The sequence below is a fragment of the Scardinius erythrophthalmus genome (genome assembly GCF_964197995.2).
Source record: "Scardinius erythrophthalmus genome assembly, chromosome: 1".
NCBI lineage: Eukaryota > Metazoa > Chordata > Actinopteri > Cypriniformes > Leuciscidae > Scardinius > Scardinius erythrophthalmus.
Window position 1 is genome coordinate 12,492,746 of NC_138221.1, and position 20,516 is coordinate 12,513,261.

Sequence of the window (20,516 nt, forward strand, 5' to 3'; positions counted from 1 at the left end):
AGGGCAATATAGTTGGACAAAAGGGAGTCAGCTGTCTTCTCTGGTCTCAGGGCAGAAGTGGTCTCAGGGCAGGACGGTGAATCCCTCCTGGTCTCAGGGCAGAAGTCATATTTTTCTCTTCTCAGGGCAATATAGTTGGACAAAAGGGAGTCAGCTGTCTTCTCTGGTCTCAGGGCAGAAGTGGTCTGAGGGCAGGACGGTGAATCCCTCCTGGTCTCAGGGCAGAAGTCATATTTTTCTCTTCTCAGGGCAATATAGTTGGACAAAAGGGAGTCAGCTGTCTTCTCTGGTCTCAGGGCAGAAGTGGTCTGAGGGCAGGTGAATCTCTCCTGGTCTCAGGGCAGAAGTCATATTTTTCTCTTCTCAGGGCAATATAGTTGGACAAAAGGGAGTCAACTGTCTTTTCTGGTCTCAGGGCAGAAGTGGTCTCAGGGCAGGACGGTGAATCTCTCCTGGTCTCAGGGCAGAAGTCATATTTTTCTCTTCTCAGAAGTGGTCTGAGGGCAGGACGGTGAATCCTTCCTGGTCTCAGGGCAGAAGTCATATTTTTCTCTTCTCAGGGCAATATAGTTGGACAAAAGGGAGTCAGCTGTCTTCTCTGGTCTCAGGGCAGAAGTCGTCTCAGGGCAGGACGGTGAATCCCTCCTGGTCTCAGGGCAGAAGTCATATTTTTCTCTTCTAAGGGCAATATAGTTGGACAAAAGGGAGTCAGCTGTCTTCTCTGGTCTCAGGGCAGAAGTGGTCTGAGGGCAGGTGAATCTCTCCTGGTCTCAGGGCAGAAGTCATATTTTTCTCTTCTCAGGGCAATATAGTTGGACAAAAGGGAGTCAACTGTCTTTTCTGGTCTCAGGGCAGAAGTGGTCTCAGGGCAGGACGGTGAATCTCTCCTGGTCTCAGGGCAGAAGCACTGATCTATATAATGACTGGATAGCTCATGACGTTCTAAACTGCCACAAGGCAGTGAAGCCACCGGAAGTGTTCGAGCGGCCATCTTACGATTCCCTACCAGCAGAGGGATCCAACGCCCGTTATACAGAGATTGGTAGCTCCGACGGCACTTTTAAGATGACCCGATGTGCAGCATACAAGTGTAAGACGACGTTCACAAAGGGATGTAGAACAACTGCCCACAGGTTGTAATTCAAGCCCTATAAGTAGTAATTTATATGCAAAATTGTCGCTATGCCTGTGTTGTTTTCTCCGAGGCAAGAGCTGCTGCTTCTTCAAAAATCAACGATAAAACAGTCAACAGTAGCCTATAAGAAACCTCAGAGCAGCAATAATCACAATTAAGTGTCCAATAGCGACACCATTTGACAGCTTCAAAAGAGCTTCGTGCAGAGTCCGTTTACCGTTACATTAACCCATACAATTTGTATTAAGCATTTCCTGAACATGTAACTTGCTAATCAAACACTTTATATGAACAAACTACTAATCTATAAAACACAAATCGGTCTTCCGACCTTTTAATATTGTGTCAGTTGATGTTGATATGCGCGAGGGAGAGAGAGCAATACAGCGCTCGGGTTGTTTGAAGGCGCTGAGAGTGCGCGCGCGCGGCCGGGGCTCTCTCTGCACTGATCTAAATAATTCGTTGTTACGACGACTTGTTCCCTCGTTTTAATAAATCGTGGACACGTTTAACTAATTCCCTCCCTCATTTTGATTTAACGAATTACAACGTGGCCACAATATAATAAAACGAGGGAACAAATTAGTATTGTGCTGAGGTATTATTAATTCGTACGAAACAATATTCACATGAATATTCACCAATTCAAAAAAATATAGGTCTTTAGCATTCACTATTTAATTAATAGTATCAAACTGTTTTTCTTACCTGTGAAGATAGCTTTTCAGTGAAGGCCGACTAGTGTTCTCGTACAGCTTTTAATTCCTTTTGCAAAGAAATTGCCGTTTTTTAATAAGCAGGAAAAATTTCCGACTTTAAACAAATACCCATTTAAATGCTAAGAGTGTTTGCGTTGTAAAAATGTGCAGGGAGACTTTATATTTTAAAATGGTGTCTCGTTAGGCAATGTTTTTTCAGTCAAATCATAAAATTTCCTATTGATTCAATAGAACGCATGAGCTCACTAGGGAATACCAATATGGCGGCGCGGTGGCTTCACTGTTCATGACGTCATGAGCTATCCAGTCATTCTATATAGATCAGTGGGCAGAAGTCATATTTTTCTCTTCTCAGAAGTGGTCTGAGGGCAAAAGGGAGTCAGCTGTCTTCTCTGGTCTCAGGGCAGAAGTGGTCTCAGGGCAGAAGTCATATTTTTCTCTTCTCAGGGCAATATAGTTGGACAAAAGGGAGTCAACTGTCTTTTCTGGTCTCAGGGCAGAAGTGGTCTGAGGGCAGGTGAATCTCTCCTGGTCTCAGGGCAGAAGTCATATTTTTCTCTTCTCAGGGCAATATATTTGGACAAAAGGGAGTCAGCTGTCTTCTCTGGTCTCAGGGCAGAAGTGGTCTCAGGGCAGAAGTCATATTTTTCTCTTCTCAGGGCAATATAGTTGGACAAAAGGGAGTCAGCTGTCTTCTCTGGTCTCAGGGCAGAAGTCATATTTTTTATGTATTATTTAGTATATTAGTAGTTTGTATAATATGCAGCGCTTCTTCTTCTTCTTCTTCAGTTAAATATTCAAAATATTTATCAGGACCGATCAGTTTGATGCTTAGCCTGTGTTTCTCCAAAAATCTATATGTTCAAGTATAGTGTCTTTTATAATTTCAGAATATGGCGACACATTGGGTGAATGGTGTTAAAAAACGGTTGAAGAAGCCACATGATTCCAGGGTCCACCAAGATGTTGTTATTATTAGGGGGGATGCCAAGGAGTTCATGGAGGGTTACATCAAAGAAGTGCAGGAGAAGGAGCATTGCTACTTCAGACCCCCAGTCTGCCGCCGGCAGGACTATTATTACTATGGCTGTGACCGTGGGAATCACGCTGCAGGCAAAAGTAATGGAGAAGCCACACAAACTCGGGCCAATTCTTGCAAGGCATACATCTCTTTCAAAGTCATCACGGATGCCGGAATATCAGGTGCCATAATCCAAAAGATGCTACAGCACACTGGCCATGACGAGGCTAATTCTAAAGAGAAAAACCGCATCCACCCAGACCTGCATTCCCTCATTGAAATATGGCTTCAACAGGGTTGTTCTACTTCTGAGATCTTAATAAAAAGCTATGATTGGGCTCAACAAAATGGGCATGTGGACAAAAAAGACCGCCGGTTTTACTTGACCCCTAATGACATTCGGCTTTTAAAGAAAAACCTCAGAGGTGTGGGTGACAGTGATTCTGTCAGTGTGGACCATTTGGTTTCCATGGAACTCAGAGACAACATCTGTTTTTATCAGCCACTTCACAATGAACAACCATTCATTTTAGTTGTACAAACACCATTTCAAAAACAACTTTTGGAAGAGAACCCCCATCCAATGGTTTTCATGGATGCTTCATACAAAGGCATAACAGCCTACGGGTATGCATTTTATGCACTGTTATTGATAAACAAAACTGGAAGAGGCGTGCCATTTGCCTATTTTATCCTGAGCAAGGAAACTACTGCAACAGTAAGCCTCTGCCTACAGAAGCTTCAATTGAGTAACCCAAGCTTCTATCCAAGGTCAGTCAAATGTTAGCATAATTTATGTTATACTGTATTTATTCTTTGTAATTGGAACAACAGGAAATATGCATGTTTGACTTTGAATCTGGAAATACTACTGCACTGAGCTACAGCTTTTGAATTTTGGATCTCACTAGGTTCTTAACTCTATTCTAAATGTTCTTGATACAATGTTTACACTGTATACAATACACTCTGTCTAATGTATGCTTTTGGGTGTGGTGCAACTTTTTCCTCTCTTCTCTTTTCTTTCTTTTTCAATGTTACAGGTCAGTGATGATGGACCGTGACTTGAGAGTGCTTAATGCTATTAAAAGCGTTTTCCCAAATGCAAAGCTTCTCCTTTGTTGGTTCCATGTGCTTCAGGTAAGTCGATGAATATACAATATCACTATTTGTGACATTTAAATCTACAATGTTGTGCAGTTGACATTGACAAACTAACAGGAAAGGTCAACTGAGCAGGTACAAAGTACTATTCTAGAGATCTTTGGCAAAGTGTGCTGTTTTCAACAGTGTTCTTTAAAAATGTGGTGGGTGTGTAAACAAGTGTAATCTTTAACTGTACTGTACTGTACTGTACCTTAAATAGGGCAATCAACTAGTGGTCTGCAACGTAATTGCTGGTGGTTGTGACAAATACTTACAGTTTGCAGTATATGCTTATTTCAAATCCTGAATTCTACTTACATGAAACATGAAAATTTGGGATATACTGAGTTACATTGCAGTACAATAACATAAACTCCCTTTTGGCCAAGCAATAGAAACTAACTGCCACGTGACAGGGTGAAATAACATACCCTAATGTGCATCTGAAGCAATTTATGCTGTTATAGGCTGTTAACCGGTGGCTTGTGAAGACAGATGGAGGTCACCTGACACCTGAACAAAGAAATGTGGTCATTCATGCCATGGCATCAATGAAAGCTTGTCTGACGGTACTATATTTTCTTACATTCATAACCCCAGTGCAACTAAGTGGTCCTGAACAAATTATGCATTCTGTAGTGCAGTGGTTCCCAAACCTGTCCTGGAGGACCACCAACACTGCACGTTTTCTTTTTCTCCCTAGTCAAACACACCTGATTCAACTCATCAGCTCATTAACCCATGTGATAATGAGCTGATGAGTTGAATCAGGTGTATTTGACTAGGGAGAAAAAGAAAACGTGCAGTGTTGGTGGTCCTCCAGGACAGGTTTGTGAACCACTGCTGTAGTGTACATAATAGTGAGTTTACAATTATTTATACTTTTTCTTTTTAATGTTTGTATATAAGCATCTCAGATTAAATATGTTTTTCCCCTAAGGAGGAAGAGTTTCTCAATGTATCTGCCAAGAAATGCAGTGAGATCGACACCTTTTTGGATAGTCCCCATGTAACAACTTATCTGAAGACAAATTGGTTTACTTATGCGGAGCTGTGGGTAAACTTTGGCAGAACGTTCTATCACTGTAGCAGTGAGACAAACAACAAGGCTGAAAGGTATTTTACTTACATTTGCCAATAATATTTCAAATAATTTATTTTCATATTGGGATCAGAGTATTTGCTTAAAACATCAAGGTGTTGCTAACATCATGTTCCTAAAATTATGCATGCAAATATAGTGCCAGTCTCTACTAGCTTTTGTCAAAATGGCATGGGCCTATCTAATACCACATATTGAACACTGACTTACTATGCACTGAACGTTACGTCTTACCACAAGGCCGGCTCACCTCGTGGTCTGACTATTGGGAGGCAAAGTTTACCATGAGCTGAAAAACCCATATTCCCCAAATCAGCAGTTAATGCAGCTCTTTAGGTTGAATGAGCGAGGTTTCACTGAAGTCAGAAAAAATATGTAGGAATCAGTGTTTTACACTGATAGTTTATTTTGTATTGCTATTCAATTATTTTCTCCCAATTTGATAGGAAGCCAATGGTATGGTGGGTGTCAGATTTGTAATTGTCAAGCTTTTCACGTTTTTCATGCCTTTCTGTCTTAAAGATTTTTCCTTACGTTGAAATACCAGTTTCTGCGAGGCCAGGCAAACCGAAGAGTCGACCAACTTCTGCTTTTGCTATGTGGAGATGTAGAAAAGTATTACAGGTTAGTAATCTATCTAACAGGGAATGTGGATTTTGCCAAATGGCTATTTCAGCCTGTTATAGAATAAAATAAAATGAGACGCAGCTACTTTCATGAAGCTTGCCACCCTCTCACAGTCTTAACAGTGAATTCATTTTTTATGGAGCTGTTGCACTAAAAAACAATCACCATGGCTATATGACTACACAATGAAACTTGCATTTAGCTAAAATCTATCCAACAATAAGGGCCAATATACAGAATGGTTATGAGTTTATGGTATTGCATAAGTTATTGGCCATCCAATCAGAATATGCAAAATGTGTGCCATTAAAAAGTTTGTGATGGTGCACTTACCTGTGTTGAAGCTAGCTAGGGCACACTCTCACACACTGGTCCCCTGTCGCTTCCCACTGTCCTATCTGAGGCAAAGGCTACTATTTTACTGTAATTCCAAATTTGTGTCTTGTTTTTCATTACTGCAGCTACATGGATGGCCTCAGCGAAGCAGGACGACTGACATTATCCAGCTCTGCAGCTCACCAGGCTGCTGCGCTGCTATTTAAAAATGGTGTGGGCAAAGATTTGGACATAGAAGCGGGGCAGTGCTTTGTGCCGTCACAGTCAACCAACACAGCCTACAAAGTTAACTTGTTACACTTCACGTGTGAATGCACCAATTTCCGGATGGGAAACATATGCAAACATATTCTCTTGGTGAAGATGGAGGTAGGCAGGAGAGGTATTGACATTGAAAAAATGCGTAATAATAAAGCGCTAGAAATCATCAGCCTCCGTCTCTACCAGCAGACTGAAGATGAAATAACCATCTTCAATAGTGATGGGACTATGAGTATTGTGAATAGGAAAACTCCGACTTTGTGCACATGCATTGCTAATAGTTTTGGAGAAAGATGTGTTTGCATACATGTCACACATGTCCTCAAGCCTCAAGACATTCTCACAGACCCCAAAGAAAATGCACAAGTGTCTGAAGCCTCCCATGGGAATCCTCCCATACAGTCCATGTTATCAGACCTACTAGAGTGGAGCAAGTCCGAAGCATTTGAACATACCCCTGAACTGTACAATACCATCAAAAGAGCACACAAGCTGGCTTTTGGAAAATTCACTGCTGTGTCCAGAAAAAGGAAAATTACCCCTTTACATGGTTACCGTAAAAAAATTAAAAAAGCTAGACTGCAGAGAGCAGTAGTTGAGAACTTTAAAAGCAAAAGAAGAGCAAGAAGAACTTAATTCTGTTATTCTGGAGGTGCCATTGTTTGCATGTGAAAGCGCCCGTCTTGATTGGTTGATGAATTTTCTTGGTAGTTAAGGTAAATAAAATACTGATAATTAAATCAAAGTTTTATGAAGTTTTGGGAAATATATAGACTTCTTACATTAATGGCAGAAGCAATAGTAGTGTTTTACCAATATGAAATGTAAATTACACCAGCAGAGTGGTGAAGTACACAGGTCCCGTAATTCAGTAAAAGTATTGATCCCCAAGAAAAATGTACTCACAATTACAAATAAAGAAAATTGCTTTATAACTTTGATGCTTTGATACATTCTCAGTCCAAAACCAAGACTTTCCATACATTCTTATGGTTTAACTTAACATGTATTTGGCAAATTATGTTTTCAACCTTGTGTTGTCACAAAAAAAAAAAAACACTTTCTTCAACGTTTGAAGCCATTTTTTTCAGTTTGTTTTTGCTTTTTCCAACATTTTAAATTATTTCTTTTACACATTTTCAGTGCTTATTTCTACGTCCCATATTTTCTGATATAAAACAAAAATTGAAAACGGGTCAATTTCACCCGAAGTCAACACAAGGGTTAAATCACATCTATATAGTGCAAAGTGTTTTACTTAGTAAACCATAAAGACTATTCCTTTGTCAAGGCTACCCATAAATGCAGATACCACTTTAAAATTGACATGCTTTATTTACTTCTGGAGGCAGTGGAGGTTCTCTGCCTCGACCAGGCACGCATCAATTAAAGAAAACGCACCCTTCAACATTTCTGGCCCAAGGCCATGCGTAGCGAGGTTGTAATAGGACCAGTTGGCCTCCATCGCGGTCTTTATCCTTGTTAGTGTCTGCCTGCAAAAGTGTTAAAAACAGATGTTATTGACATAAAGAACAGTGGTAGAGGTGATGTAATACAATAATGCATATGTAGATCTAAGCCTTTTTAATCTTGCATACTGGCATTGGTAACAACAGATCAATGAACCTGCAGTGTTGGGCCTTGACGATGGCCTCAAGATGTGGGTCCTCCTCCAGGCAAGCCTGGCCAATTTTTTGAATTGGTAGGTATTTAAAACCCATGTAATTTACATCCTCTGCAAGGGCCAGACATTCTTCTACAAATACACAAGAGAGTACAAAAAAATTATATTTTTGTCAAACTAAGAATGGAGTATAGACTGTTAAGGACAGAAACAAGATTCAGTCATTCCAAAAAAAGTTCTGATCAACATGTGAAAGTGCCTTGATGATGAGTCCACCTAGTTGATAAGATCTATGAAAATTTCATAATTACAGCCTATAATGTTACTTGGGGAAGAGGTAAGTCCTGTTAATTCAAGACCTCTCAGTAATACAAAGGTAGATTCTTTCTGAGCCTACTTATCCCAGAATCTTCATTTAAGTGGGCTAACATCTTACAGAGACATAAGACACGATAACGAGATAGCGTCTATAAACAAAAGATGTTTTCCCAACCTCCTATCTCACTGTTTTCTGCAACCAAAAACATATAGATCAGAGTTAATAATCTATGTGCATCCGTGTTGGTGGCAACTTCTAATTGATTAGGTCAATGATGCAATAATCACAATAAATAATAAAACTTGTAAAACAAGATTTGAAAATTAAAAAATATTTTTGCTATTTGTCTTATTCATTCTTATGATTTGACATCACAGTGAGGTTGCAATTTCACCCCGATTGCATGCCATACTGCTGTAAAGTGTAAGATGGTGGTATTGGAAAAGCCTAATATTTTCTGAGGTGGTACTCAAGGTAAAAAAAAATTAAAATCACTGCCCAATGTCATGCAGAATAGTTATTTCTGGCAATGTGTTTGTATTGTGCGTAACGAGAACTAATTTCAATGCCTTCACATCCTGCCAAAATAGTGCAAAATTACCAAAATCTTAATGGTAACAAAGATTTCCGCCTAGCCAGACTATTAAGAAAAGATTCTTATACCAGCTGTGTGAAGTGATGGGTGGTCCACTGCCCTTAAACTCTTGCACATCATGTTCTTAACCTCTAGACCTCAGTTACCTTCACACAACTTGCTGACACTTGTTGACAACCTGATTCGTGGTCCTGGCTCCACCTGTGAGTCGTGCAACTTGGCCATGACCGCCTCTTTTTGGCTCTTGCCTTTCCTTAAGTAGGCCACCAGAGCATTGGGCGAATAGCCCTCTGGTGGCCCACACCTTCTAACCAGTTCCTCCCTAGTCACTTTATATCTGCAATATCAGTGGAGATTTTAAGCAGGCATAAAGAGTTAAAACAATCTTCTACCTTGTAGAAATGTTGGTAGGTAACACTTTAGGTACAGGAGAACACATACATGACACCTTAAAAAGGGTTTTAAATAACTTATTCCTAACAGCTTCTTAAGACATGACTCAGTATTACTGACTTTGGCCCAGTATATCTAGGTGGAAGCTGGGGACTTTTAAAGATTTATTCCACAGCAAAGGTGCTGCATGTAGGAATTTTGTGCCATGTTAGCATGATGAGCCATGTAAGAGGCTGTTATGAGCTTTTGTAAAGGCTTAGGAATATGATATGCACCTGTCCTTACAGCAAGAGTTTACCTAAATTTGGGAAATTAGTAATTGTCTGTAGAGAAACAGATTTCTGCTTAAAAATTCCTTCTGTGTACTTCTGATAGCCTACAGTAGTTACCAGCCCCACCCACTTCATTTCATACAGTAAGTGTGACCCCGCACAATCACAGTTCCGGACTTTGAAAACATACCGAGCCAAACGCGTTCCTCCCTTGTACACAGAAACATTTTTCGATTGTCTACGTTCGTTAGTACCTCCCAAGAAGGTAATTTCTCAGGGCCAGACATAACTGCAGAACAAATTTAAATTTAAATATAATAGCGTGCAACACCGAGGGTTATACCCAGTCTAATATACCGTATTTTCCGCACTATAAGGTGGTAATCGTGCAATGTGTAGACCTGTGCACAGTTATTGTTTGGAACTATTAATTGCTTAGAGAAGAATTATGTAAATGTATGAAATATTGATGGTAATGACATACAAAGTTACCTTTTGGCCTTGGTCCCGTCAGGTAACCGGAGAACACTCTCCACTTCGAATAATACTGTAGAAGTGAAAAAATATTGTTTTTATTTTATTGTCAACTCATTTCATGGCCAAAACTATGCTGACCATAAATACAGTATCTTCCTACCTTGTTCACCCTCTGTGGACTCAGATTCCTGTGCAAGGCCACCATCTACTATATTTAAAGGAGAAATCCGGTGAATTTTAACATTGAGCTAATTTTTTTGTAATAAAAATATTTTTGGATAAAAATTATGTTATTTAAGCCAGCGCAAATACTTATATTTACATCCTGTTTTCGGTCGAAGGCCATAGTAATCGATTGTTGAGTTCACGCGCGTGATCATAGGTAACTAAACCTATGCGCGTGAACTCGACAATCGACTAGTATGGCCTTTGACCGAAAACAGGATGTAAATATAGGTATGAGCGCTGGCTGAATTAACTTCACTTTTATTCATATCTTTCACATCTACTGCAGTCAGATTCAACCCGTGTTCACTCTGAAGGAATCACTCACATTGGCTGTGCACTTGTAATGACACATCAAGGATGTTAAGAGGATAAAAGCAGGTTTAAAACTTGCCCCATTGAAGTCAACAGGGTGCAAATTTTAAAAAGAGGATAACACGGTGTAGGCAACACCGATTTTTGTCGTTGTTCTCTGTACTGACAGCACTCCAAATTTACAAAAAAATTAGCTCAATGTTAAAATTGACCGGAGTTCTCCTTTAAGACCAATCAGAGAACAGCATTCAGGGAACAAACAGTTTCAAAAGAAAGATCTCTGTACTTTCCTAACAGCAAAGTTAATACATCAAAGACACAATTGCTTACTGAAAAGATCCCTAAATGTATGTTGTGAGTGAGTGACTCGAATGCTGACCATAAATACAGTATCTTCCTACCTTGTTCACTCTCCGTGGACTCAGATTCCTGTGCAAGGCCACCATCTACTATATATAAGACCAATCAGAGAACAGCATTCAGGGAACAAACTGTTTCAAAAGAAAGATCTCTGTACTTTCCTAACAGCAATGTGCTGTTGGTGGCAGAGGAAAGGTGCGTATGTGTGTGTGTGTTCTCTATATTTTTTTTTACCTGCACATGGGTGCTCTCCAACAGGTTGATCTGTCCAAACATAAAAGAAAACAAATGCCTACATGAAAGATCTTCAGGTGGGCTGTGTGTGTTTGTATATTTCTTACCTAAAAAGCAGTGCTATGTGGATCAGTTAATACATCAAAGACACAATTGACCTTTCGCCGGCCCCTCCCCCTTAACGGCCATTGTCCAATCACACATCATAGCAAGATGGTGTTGAAGCGTGCGCCCACGGCGTTTGTAAATCGGACACTAGATACCCCGAGAGATTGTCTGGAGGAGTTGTGTTCTTTCCATTCCCAAAGCCGAAAACACAACGTGAGCGATGCCTACAATGGATAAAACAGTGTGGACGGCCCCACTCCCAGTTAAATGTGTCGAACATTACGAAGCATAAATACGTCTGCTGGCTGTGGTGTCGATGGCTACTTAAAGTTTTTTTGTTTTGTTTTTCTGATCTGAAAAACTATCCTATCTGTTACTCAAAAAACATAATATTGTCTGAACCGCGAGTTTTATGATCTGTTGTCCCCCTAATAAATATTATAGTAAGTGCATTATGAAAGACAAGCAATGAAAGTTATTTAGATGCAAATTAAGGCTATGTCTGGTTAAACAGTTATTGTGCCCTATCTTGCACCCAGCGCAATTGACTTTGTACACGTACGCATGTATCATTCCTATTTTGCACCCGCGCAAAGCGGACTTTTCCCTCCACAGAAGCACGTCGGTTAACTAAGAAATACACTTGCGCTCCCCGGGGCGGTTCAGCGCAAAGAGGAGGCGTGTTCCGGCGCAAACGTTCCCTCATGCTATTTTACAGGTTTAGAAAACAATTCCGCCACTGACCAAAAAAAAACAGTTTAAAGTCAGTGGCGCGTTGCACATGTTATTCATATGCTATTTTAAGGGCGCATGCTTGGCCATAATCAATGTAGCGTGTGCACAACGCACATACACTTTGATTCTCTCATCTACACACAGACGCAGCAGTTATCATTTTTGCAAATCATACATTATTACGATAGATAGATAGATAGATAGATAGATAGATAGATAGATAGATAGATAGATAGATAGATATAGTTTATTATAAAAGCATACATCTAGCTTATACATTTACCCAAATTATCATACGCCTGTTTAACCGATGTTAATTTGGGTGTGTTTCTCCATCCCCAATGTCCCTGACGGGAACGTCGGTCTCCTCGGCTGTGAACCGCTCCTGTCGTGCGCCTGGCAAATCCGCATTATAATAGGAATCCGCTATAGAACAAGCGCGCCTGCTCTCAAAGGGAATGTGAGATGTCGCTCTGATTGGTTTATTTCACGTTACGCCCAAACCACACCTATGAATAATGAAGCTACTTCAGACCAACCCCTTTTAGATTTGCGCCAGGCGCAAGAGTCATTTATCCCGCCGGGAAAATAGCAACAGCGCCAAGACCCGCCCACAAAGTTACTTGCGCTTTGACACTTGCGTTTCAGATCGTTAAAATAGGGCCCATTGTGTGATTTCGTTTATTGTGCGTTGTCAACTTGAAGCATGAATTTGAGAAAGAAAATCATTTTTGGAAGAAAATGCACCACGTACTTTTGTCAATGATATAAGTTATAGCTAAAAGATTGTAAAAGCTTTCAGTTCACCCTGCCTAATTGTAGTTGAAAAGTCAAATTAAGCTTGATTAATGATATACTGTGACTGATCAGATAAACTACAGCATCGAGAATATAACTCCCATGTGTTTTGCAGCATTTAAAATTTTTGTCATAGTGTGTTATGCGAAAAAACACACATAAGAAATTATTGCTGACAGCACTTTTATTTTCAGAGAGTTTTTTCTTTCACACAAAAACACAACAGTTTCAACAGTGTCTTTCAATGCTTTTAAACACTTGTTTTCTTGTTCTTTGTCATATCACAAATGATGTGTATGAACACCGGTAAGTTAAGCATTAGCCTCGATAGAGACGTAGATAGTAGTCGTGTCTCCTTCATTGCGTATTTTTATATTTTGAATATATCCCTCCACTGCATACTGTAACCCCTTTTGCCTCGATCTGGAGGATATCGCGGAGGTATTGCTCCAAAAATGGTCACTGACACGCACGGGTATACCTCTTCCCGTCGCGCTGGTTGTGTTTGACCATTTGTTTGTCGGACGTAGCAACAGTAACTAAGGGGGGCGGGGCTCGGCGAAAGGTCAATTGCTTACTGAAAAGATCCCTACATGTATGTTGTGAGTGAGTGACTCGAATGCTGACCATAAATAAAGTATCTTCCTACCTTGTTCACCCTCCGTGGACTCAGATTCCTGTGCAAGGCCACCATCTACTATATATAAGACCAATCAGAGAACAGCATTCAGGGAACAAACTGTTTCAAAAGAAAGATCTCTGTACTTTCCTAACAGCAAAGTTAATACATCAAAGACACAATTGCTTACTGAAAAGATCCCTACATGTATGTTGTGAGTGAGTGACTCGAATGCTGATCACCATCTACTGTATTTAAGACTGTGTCTGTGTGTGTGTGTGTGTGTGTGTGTGTACCTAAGCTAATCAAGAGCAGAACCAGTCTTGGAACAACATTGGTACAAATTTACTTAACATTAACAATTATACTAGGTTTGGTTGTAGCTTGTCTACATACATCAGCCCTACTTACCAAACAGAATTGCCTAGAATCTCAATACACCTAAAATGAATCCCAGTCTGTGGCTGTTCTTACCTGTATTTTTAGACTTGGCGATTTTTCCCTAGAAAAGAGAAAAAAACATTAAGTATACAATGTGTTGAGAAACAGTATGTATATTTTGATCATTAACCCTTGCCTTTTTTCTTCTTAGAGTCTTCGTATCTAAAAGAAATGAACATGTTTCTTAATGTCATTTTAATGTTATTATAATGTTTCAAAAACCAAATAATAATCATGAAAATAATGATTCATTCTGCATGCTTATTTCAATGTGCGTAGAACCAAGACAGTGTATTCACCTCATCCTTCTAAGAAAGATCGTAAATAAATAGCATCTGATTTTGAACATAAACTTAATGTCATATTTTATGCTTGAAATGATGTAGTAACAATGTACTCCGAAGTATGACATCCTCCGAATTTACAAGTTAAAGCTACCACTCCAAATCATCAGTAAGTTAAACTTAATGCAGGCAGCTACAGGTAGCCAGCAGAGCTCAATAAGGAGCACCCATACCATACATATGTCTACTACTTACCAAGGGAGTTGAACAACAAAGTCCCAAGTCTCTCCCGCTCTTGAGCGATAGGGAGGCATTGGAGGTGCCCTTGTTGTCCCTGGAGGATCATTTCTGCAAACTAAAAGAGCAACAGAAAGTCTATTTTAATGAAATAATGTAACTTATAATAAATGTGAACAACAAATTGTGGTAAAAAATTTTTGGACTATATTACAAGAGAAGATTATGGGGCTCATTTAATAATTATATGATCATGATTCCTGTATCGTGTGCTGAAGGTAGTACTGTGTCCATGTCAAAAATCCATTAATATTTGATCTGAAACTTTCATTCAAAATTGCTCTAAAGTGAAAACTAAAAATATTTATATTTTCAAAAGAAAACAGAAACATTATGCAGAAAACGACCAAACTGTACCATTAGTGAGAACACCCCACATGACAAAGCGTCGTTTTGTAAGTCATGGTCCCTCTTCATCATCTTCCAGGGCCCTTGGCAGCCTCTGCTAGCAGCAAATAAGCTGAAAGATTAGAGAAAATAATTGTGAAGGAGATCTCTGCTGAATTTTCATTATCTCATTTTATAGAGCAATACAAAAACCTTGTACCTCCAATTTTCCATTATTTGGAAGCAACGCTGTGGTTGCTCCCCCAAGGAGTCGATGTAGGTGATAGTTCCCTCTTTCAAGTTGCAATGCTATACAAAAGATGGGAAAACATATGAGAAAGGTTTGAAGGAGAATTTCAACCAATCTGTGTTGAAAATGATTGAAATTATTTTAAAATGTGAAGCACTAACAGCTCATACAACACAAATGAGAATGACACAACAGCAACAATAATGACTAGTGTGATGCTATTTAGCGAATAATAGTCTCTGCATAACCTAACAGCAACCTACAAAGAGGGTCCAGTGGCACTCTCCCAGCAAGTAGGGCCCGAAGATGGCACTGGCTCCTTTAAGAATGTTTTTCTGACAGGAAAAGAAGAAAACATTCATGAACAAACATAAATAAACTTGACACCTAATGTGTTCAGCAGCACTGCCACTGAACAATAACTTTAAACATTTACATAACTCTTACTTTTAAGAAATAAGTACTCCTAGCCCTAGAGCTGCCCTCCAAAATCAGGCACATAGCCTGACTATTAATTGCCTCTGTCCCAGGCTGGCTCTAAGCGAGGGAGAGAAATGGTTTAAGTCATTAAATCATGTTAAATCTATATTTGAATTGTATGTATGTATGTGAGTGAGTGAGTGAGTGAGTTTTGTAAAAAGGTATGAGTTACCCTGCTCATGACGTAAAATAAGGCATCCATTACCTGGGGAAGTAATACATAAAAAAATTATATAAAATTATATAATATACATATATATATATAAACTGCAATAAATCACAATAGAGTCAAGGTGAAGGGGAAGAGGATAATTTTTTTAAAGAAATAGAAAATTACCTCATCTGGAAGTTCAAATGGGCCTAAAAGGGCCTCCAAACTACCCAGAAAGATTTGGAAAGGCCCAATTGTCCCAAGGACATCTTCACTATGAAGTCCTTGGGACTTCAGTGTTTCTAAGTCTGCATGGGTGAAGAAAATAAAAGTCCCAAAATAAGTCACCTTACTTAGGCTAACAGGCACAAATGTAATCCAATCAACTATTACATGTAGCATACAAAACTACTTTAAAGTAGTGCTGGCAATTTGGCGAATTAGTTTTTTCCCCACGATTTTTATAATCTTTGGCGACTAAAATTCACATTTATCGACTAGCGACTTTTTGCCGACTTCTGAATGTGTTGGTTTCACACGTTGTTTTGGTGATAACCATCAAAATACACAGTCTAACAGCGCTCTGTTTCAAGTGCTTATCTGTGAGTTAGTGATGTCACACTAGGCTGAAACGGGCAACTAGAGCATATGGGCAAAAGTTTTAGACACATGTACTATGTTGAGGCAAGTCGGGGCCACATATTATACAATTTATAAATAGCCTAGTTGTGTTGAATGCCATGCCAATGATGTTTAATGTTACAGCAGCGCCAGCACTTCTCATTATTTCACAAATTTTTGGTAGGTTACAGCCTCATCATGGGCCTATTACATAAAAACAATCTGGCAAGTGCTTGTGTTGCCCATGTGTCTAATCGTTCTAAAAACACCAGCTAAAAAAAGTACCGGAATGTGCTCTACCTGGTCAGATGTATGCAAATTATATCATTATGTATGCAGATGATGCCAATGAGTAACATAGATTAGGAAAAAAATAGTTTTGAATAACTTACTGTTCATTTGGCTTGGTTAAGTTTCCCTTTACAGGCAAAGACAAAAGACAAAAATTAAAAACATGTATTTCTGCTGAAGCATTAAATTGGATACTTATGACAACCTATAACTATGATACTTACATCCCTGAGGCAAAACTTAAATGGAGGAAAAGACACTGGCCTCAAACTAATTCTAAGCCAGGGCAGGGTAGCCTGGGATCAGTGCAGACCTGAGACCAGGAGAGATTCACCGTCCTGCCCTCAGACCACTTCTGCCCTGAGACCAGAGAAGACAGCTGACTCCCTTTTGTCCAACTATATTGCCCTGAGAAGAGAAAAATATGACTTCTGCCCTGAGACCAGGAGAGATTCACCGTCCTGCCCTCAGACCACTTCTGCCCTGAGACCAGAGAAGACAGCTGACTCCCTTTTGTCCAACTATATTGCCCTGAGAAGAGAAAAATATGACTTCTGCCCTGAGACCAGGAGGGATTCACCGTCCTGCCCTGAGACCACTTCTGCCCTGAGACCAGAGAAGACAGCTGACTCCCTTTTGTCCAACTATATTGCCCTGAGAAGAGAAAAATATGACTTCTGCCCTGAGACCAGGAGAGATTCACCGTCCTGCCCTCAGACCACTTCTGCCCTGAGACCAGAGAAGACAGTTGACTCCCTTTTGTCCAACTATATTGCCCTGAGAAGAGAAAAATATGACTTCTGCCCTGAGACCAGGAGGGATTCACCTGCCCTCAGACCACTTCTGCCCTGAGACCAGAAAAGACAGTTGACTCCCTTTTGTCCAACTATATTGCCCTGAGAAGAGAAAAATATGACTTCTGCCCTGAGACCAGGAGAGATTCACCTGCCCTCAGACCACTTCTGCCCTGAGACCAGAGAAGACAGCTGACTCCCTTTTGTCCAACTATATTGCCCTGAGAAGAGAAAAATATGACTTCTGCCCTGAGACCAGGAGGGATTCACCGTCCTGCCCTGAGACCACTTCTGCCCTGAGACCAGAGAAGACAGCTGACTCCCTTTTGTCCAACTATATTGCCCTGAGAAGAGAAAAATATGACTTCTGCCCTGAGACCAGGAGGGATTCACCGTCCTGCCCTGAGACCACTTCTGCCCTGAGACCAGAGAAGACAGCTGACTCCCTTTTGTCCAACTATATTGCCCTGAGAAGAGAAAAATATGACTTCTGCCCTGAGACCAGGAGAGATTCACCGTCCTGCCCTCAGACCACTTCTGCCCTGAGACCAGAGAAGACAGTTGACTCCCTTTTGTCCAACTATATTGCCCTGAGAAGAGAAAAATATGACTTCTGCCCTGAGACCAGGAGAGATTCACCTGCCCTCAGACCACTTCTGCCCTGAGACCAGAGAAGACAGCTGACTCCCTTTTGTCCAACTATATTGCCCTGAGAAGAGAAAAATATGACTTCTGCCCTGAGACCAGGAGAGATTCACCTGCCCTCAGACCACTTCTGCCCTGAGACCAGAAAAGACAGTTGACTCCCTTTTGTCCAACTATATTGCCCTGAGAAGAGAAAAATATGACTTCTGCCCTGAGACCAGGAGGGATTCACCGTCCTGCCCTGAGACCACTTCTGCCCTGAGACCAGAGAAGACAGCTATAGTCTTCATCAAAAGTACAAATAAATGAGTATTTATACTTTTATTACTTTATGTATAATTGTATTTTTCACACTTTTATTTATTTCTACATTTATTTAATTCCACATTTATTTATTTCCACATTTATTTATTTCCACATTTATTTATTTGTTTTACCTCAGACATCACATCAGCAATCGAGCTCAGAGTGGCAGTGCTGAAGCTTTGAGGCCACAGTGACACCTTGTATAAATAAATCTTGTGGAAATAAATAAGTTGAAATAAATAAATGTGTGAAAAAATAAAATTTTATATAGGAATAAGGAATATTATATTTTAAGGAATTAAAAGTATAAATACTAATTTATTTGTACTTTTTTACATTTCTTTGTATATTTATGTATTTTTGCTCTTTTACATTTCTTCGTATATTTATGCATTTATTTATTTATTTAAAATAAAGTCAGCTTTGGCATTCCATAGGAAACAGTCTCTGCCTTAATTGGGACCAGATGATACTAACAGTCATGAAGAAAAGCCAAAATCTAAAAATATCTGTCTGCCCTGGGACCAGATGATACTAACAGTCATGAAGAAAAGCCAAATTTATAAATTAGACTGACTTCTGCCCTGAGACCAGGAGGAGGGATTCACCTGCCCTGAGACAAAATTGTGGAAAATAATGGTCTCTGCCCTGGGACCAGATGAGACTAAACAGTCATGAAGAAAAGCCAAATTTATAAATGTAACTAAATTTATAAATTTAACATTGAGCATATAAAACAAAAAAAGCTCATTGGAAAAAATGAAATGTAATATTGTAGTAGTTAAAGGTTTATTTTTAGTTCAGATTAACATTTGAGATCAGCAATTGTATTCACAATGTCAAAATAAAACCGGCGTAATGTTACTTGAAAGCATTATTGATCCGTTAATAACGGAGAAATGAGAATGTTTCTCACTAACGTTAGATCTCGCAGCGATGTTATTACTTCTGTGGCGAATTCAAATGCTTTCATTACTGGATCTCTTATTAGCGCTGTGTAGTAACAGTGTCGCATGATCACGATCGGCTCGCGCTGCTTTGGTCCAAACTGATAAACGGTCCTTCAACCACACAATAACGAGCAGTTTCGTTCCACTTGCATTACGTTTGCCATTTGATGTTGGGCAATGTTGTGGTCGCGCCGGCATCTCTTACATTATGAGCGTGCTCATCTGAAAATAACGAAATTTTGGTCGGCAGGAAAAATGGTCCAATGAACCGTTCGGTTTGAATACACATTGTTCCGTTGCACATACAATGCTCCATTTTCGAGAATATTACGTTTTTGTTTTTAAAAAACTTACTTTGAAATGATAACCACCAGTTCCTCTTGCCTGCGCACCACGGAGGGATTTTGACGGTTGAGATTGGAAATGGTGGCCCCGCCTCTGCAATTCTCTCCCCTCTTGCGATTGGTTGTCATATTGAACCAATCACAAACGTTTCTGCCCTCAGGACAACTTTGAGTCAAGAAAATTGAGATGGTGCTCGATGCAGAGCCAAATGGGAGGAGCTAGAGCTCCAGCCCCTCCCCTCGCTGGAGCTCCAGCCCCTCCCCTCGCTGGATTTAGTGAGCGGGGATTCGCTGCAGCTAGAGGTCTAGCTCACCCTTGCTGGATCTAGTGCGAGTTCAACCGTGATCGAAGGACAAGTTTGTTTTGATGCGCAAGATGCTGGCATACATCATATTGTATTTTTCTCTAATATTTGTCGTGATTATGATTAAATATTTATCGTTTCTGTGACAAACGCGTAAACACCTAATAAGAACATTACTCACACTGTGTGTGTGTGTGTTTGTGTTTGTTTCTAAAAACGGTTGAAACTTTGTATCTATTTATTATTTTATCTTTATAACGGTTTCGTTGTTTTCCTCACTTTTAAAGCTGCTTTGGACAAAAGCGTCTGCTTGATTATGTAAATTACTAGACTTAAAAGGCAATGTAAAAGCTTAGATAGTGCACCCCTATTTATTTTTTGTCCACCGCATTTACGTGACCTTGTCAGCCACAACATAATGACGTCACATATTTTCCAACCCAGCCCTCAGCCCCGTTCGCATGAAACAGCTTCCAGCGCGCCTGGATGGAGGTGGTGCTGCTGATGCTGGGGATGGAGGTGCTACCCAGCTAACAAAAAAAGGTCCCCAGAACGTCCCCTAAATGGCCTGTGCGAACGTCCCCCCGAACGTCCCCTTCCTCCTCCGGA

The 20,516-nt window shown here is 40.1% G+C and overlaps 1 protein-coding gene across 1 annotated transcript; it reads right to left on the reverse strand.

Annotated features, from left to right (window-relative positions):
* Positions 1-7,257: 7,257 nt before the first annotated feature.
* Positions 7,258-19,638, reverse strand: LOC308686995 (uncharacterized protein). Its single transcript, XM_081359159.1, has 18 exons — positions 19,613-19,638; positions 16,665-16,690; positions 15,838-15,959; positions 15,673-15,705; positions 15,468-15,557; positions 15,284-15,355; positions 14,991-15,079; positions 14,801-14,903; positions 14,402-14,501; positions 13,999-14,024; positions 13,896-13,923; positions 13,452-13,499; positions 11,162-11,191; positions 10,969-11,016; positions 10,188-10,235; positions 10,043-10,097; positions 7,974-8,103; positions 7,258-7,840 (listed from the first exon to the last, which is right to left on the reverse strand). Exons 2-17 carry the CDS (start codon positions 16,669-16,671, stop codon positions 8,058-8,060), a joined length of 945 nt encoding a protein of 314 aa, XP_081215285.1. The 5' UTR covers positions 16,672-16,690; positions 19,613-19,638; the 3' UTR covers positions 7,258-7,840; positions 7,974-8,057.
* Positions 19,639-20,516: the final 878 nt, after the last annotated feature.

Excerpts from the sequence above, each read along its gene's own strand:
- LOC308686995 (XM_081359159.1), bottom strand. Across the intron at positions 15,080-15,283 it reads AGTGCCACTGGACCCTCTTT|CATTGCAACTTGAAAGAGGG; the intron begins GTAGGTTGCTGT and ends TCTTTTGTATAG. Across the intron at positions 13,500-13,895 it reads CGCCAAGTCTAAAAATACAG|TAGATGGTGGCCTTGCACAG; the intron begins GTAAGAACAGCC and ends TCTTATATATAG.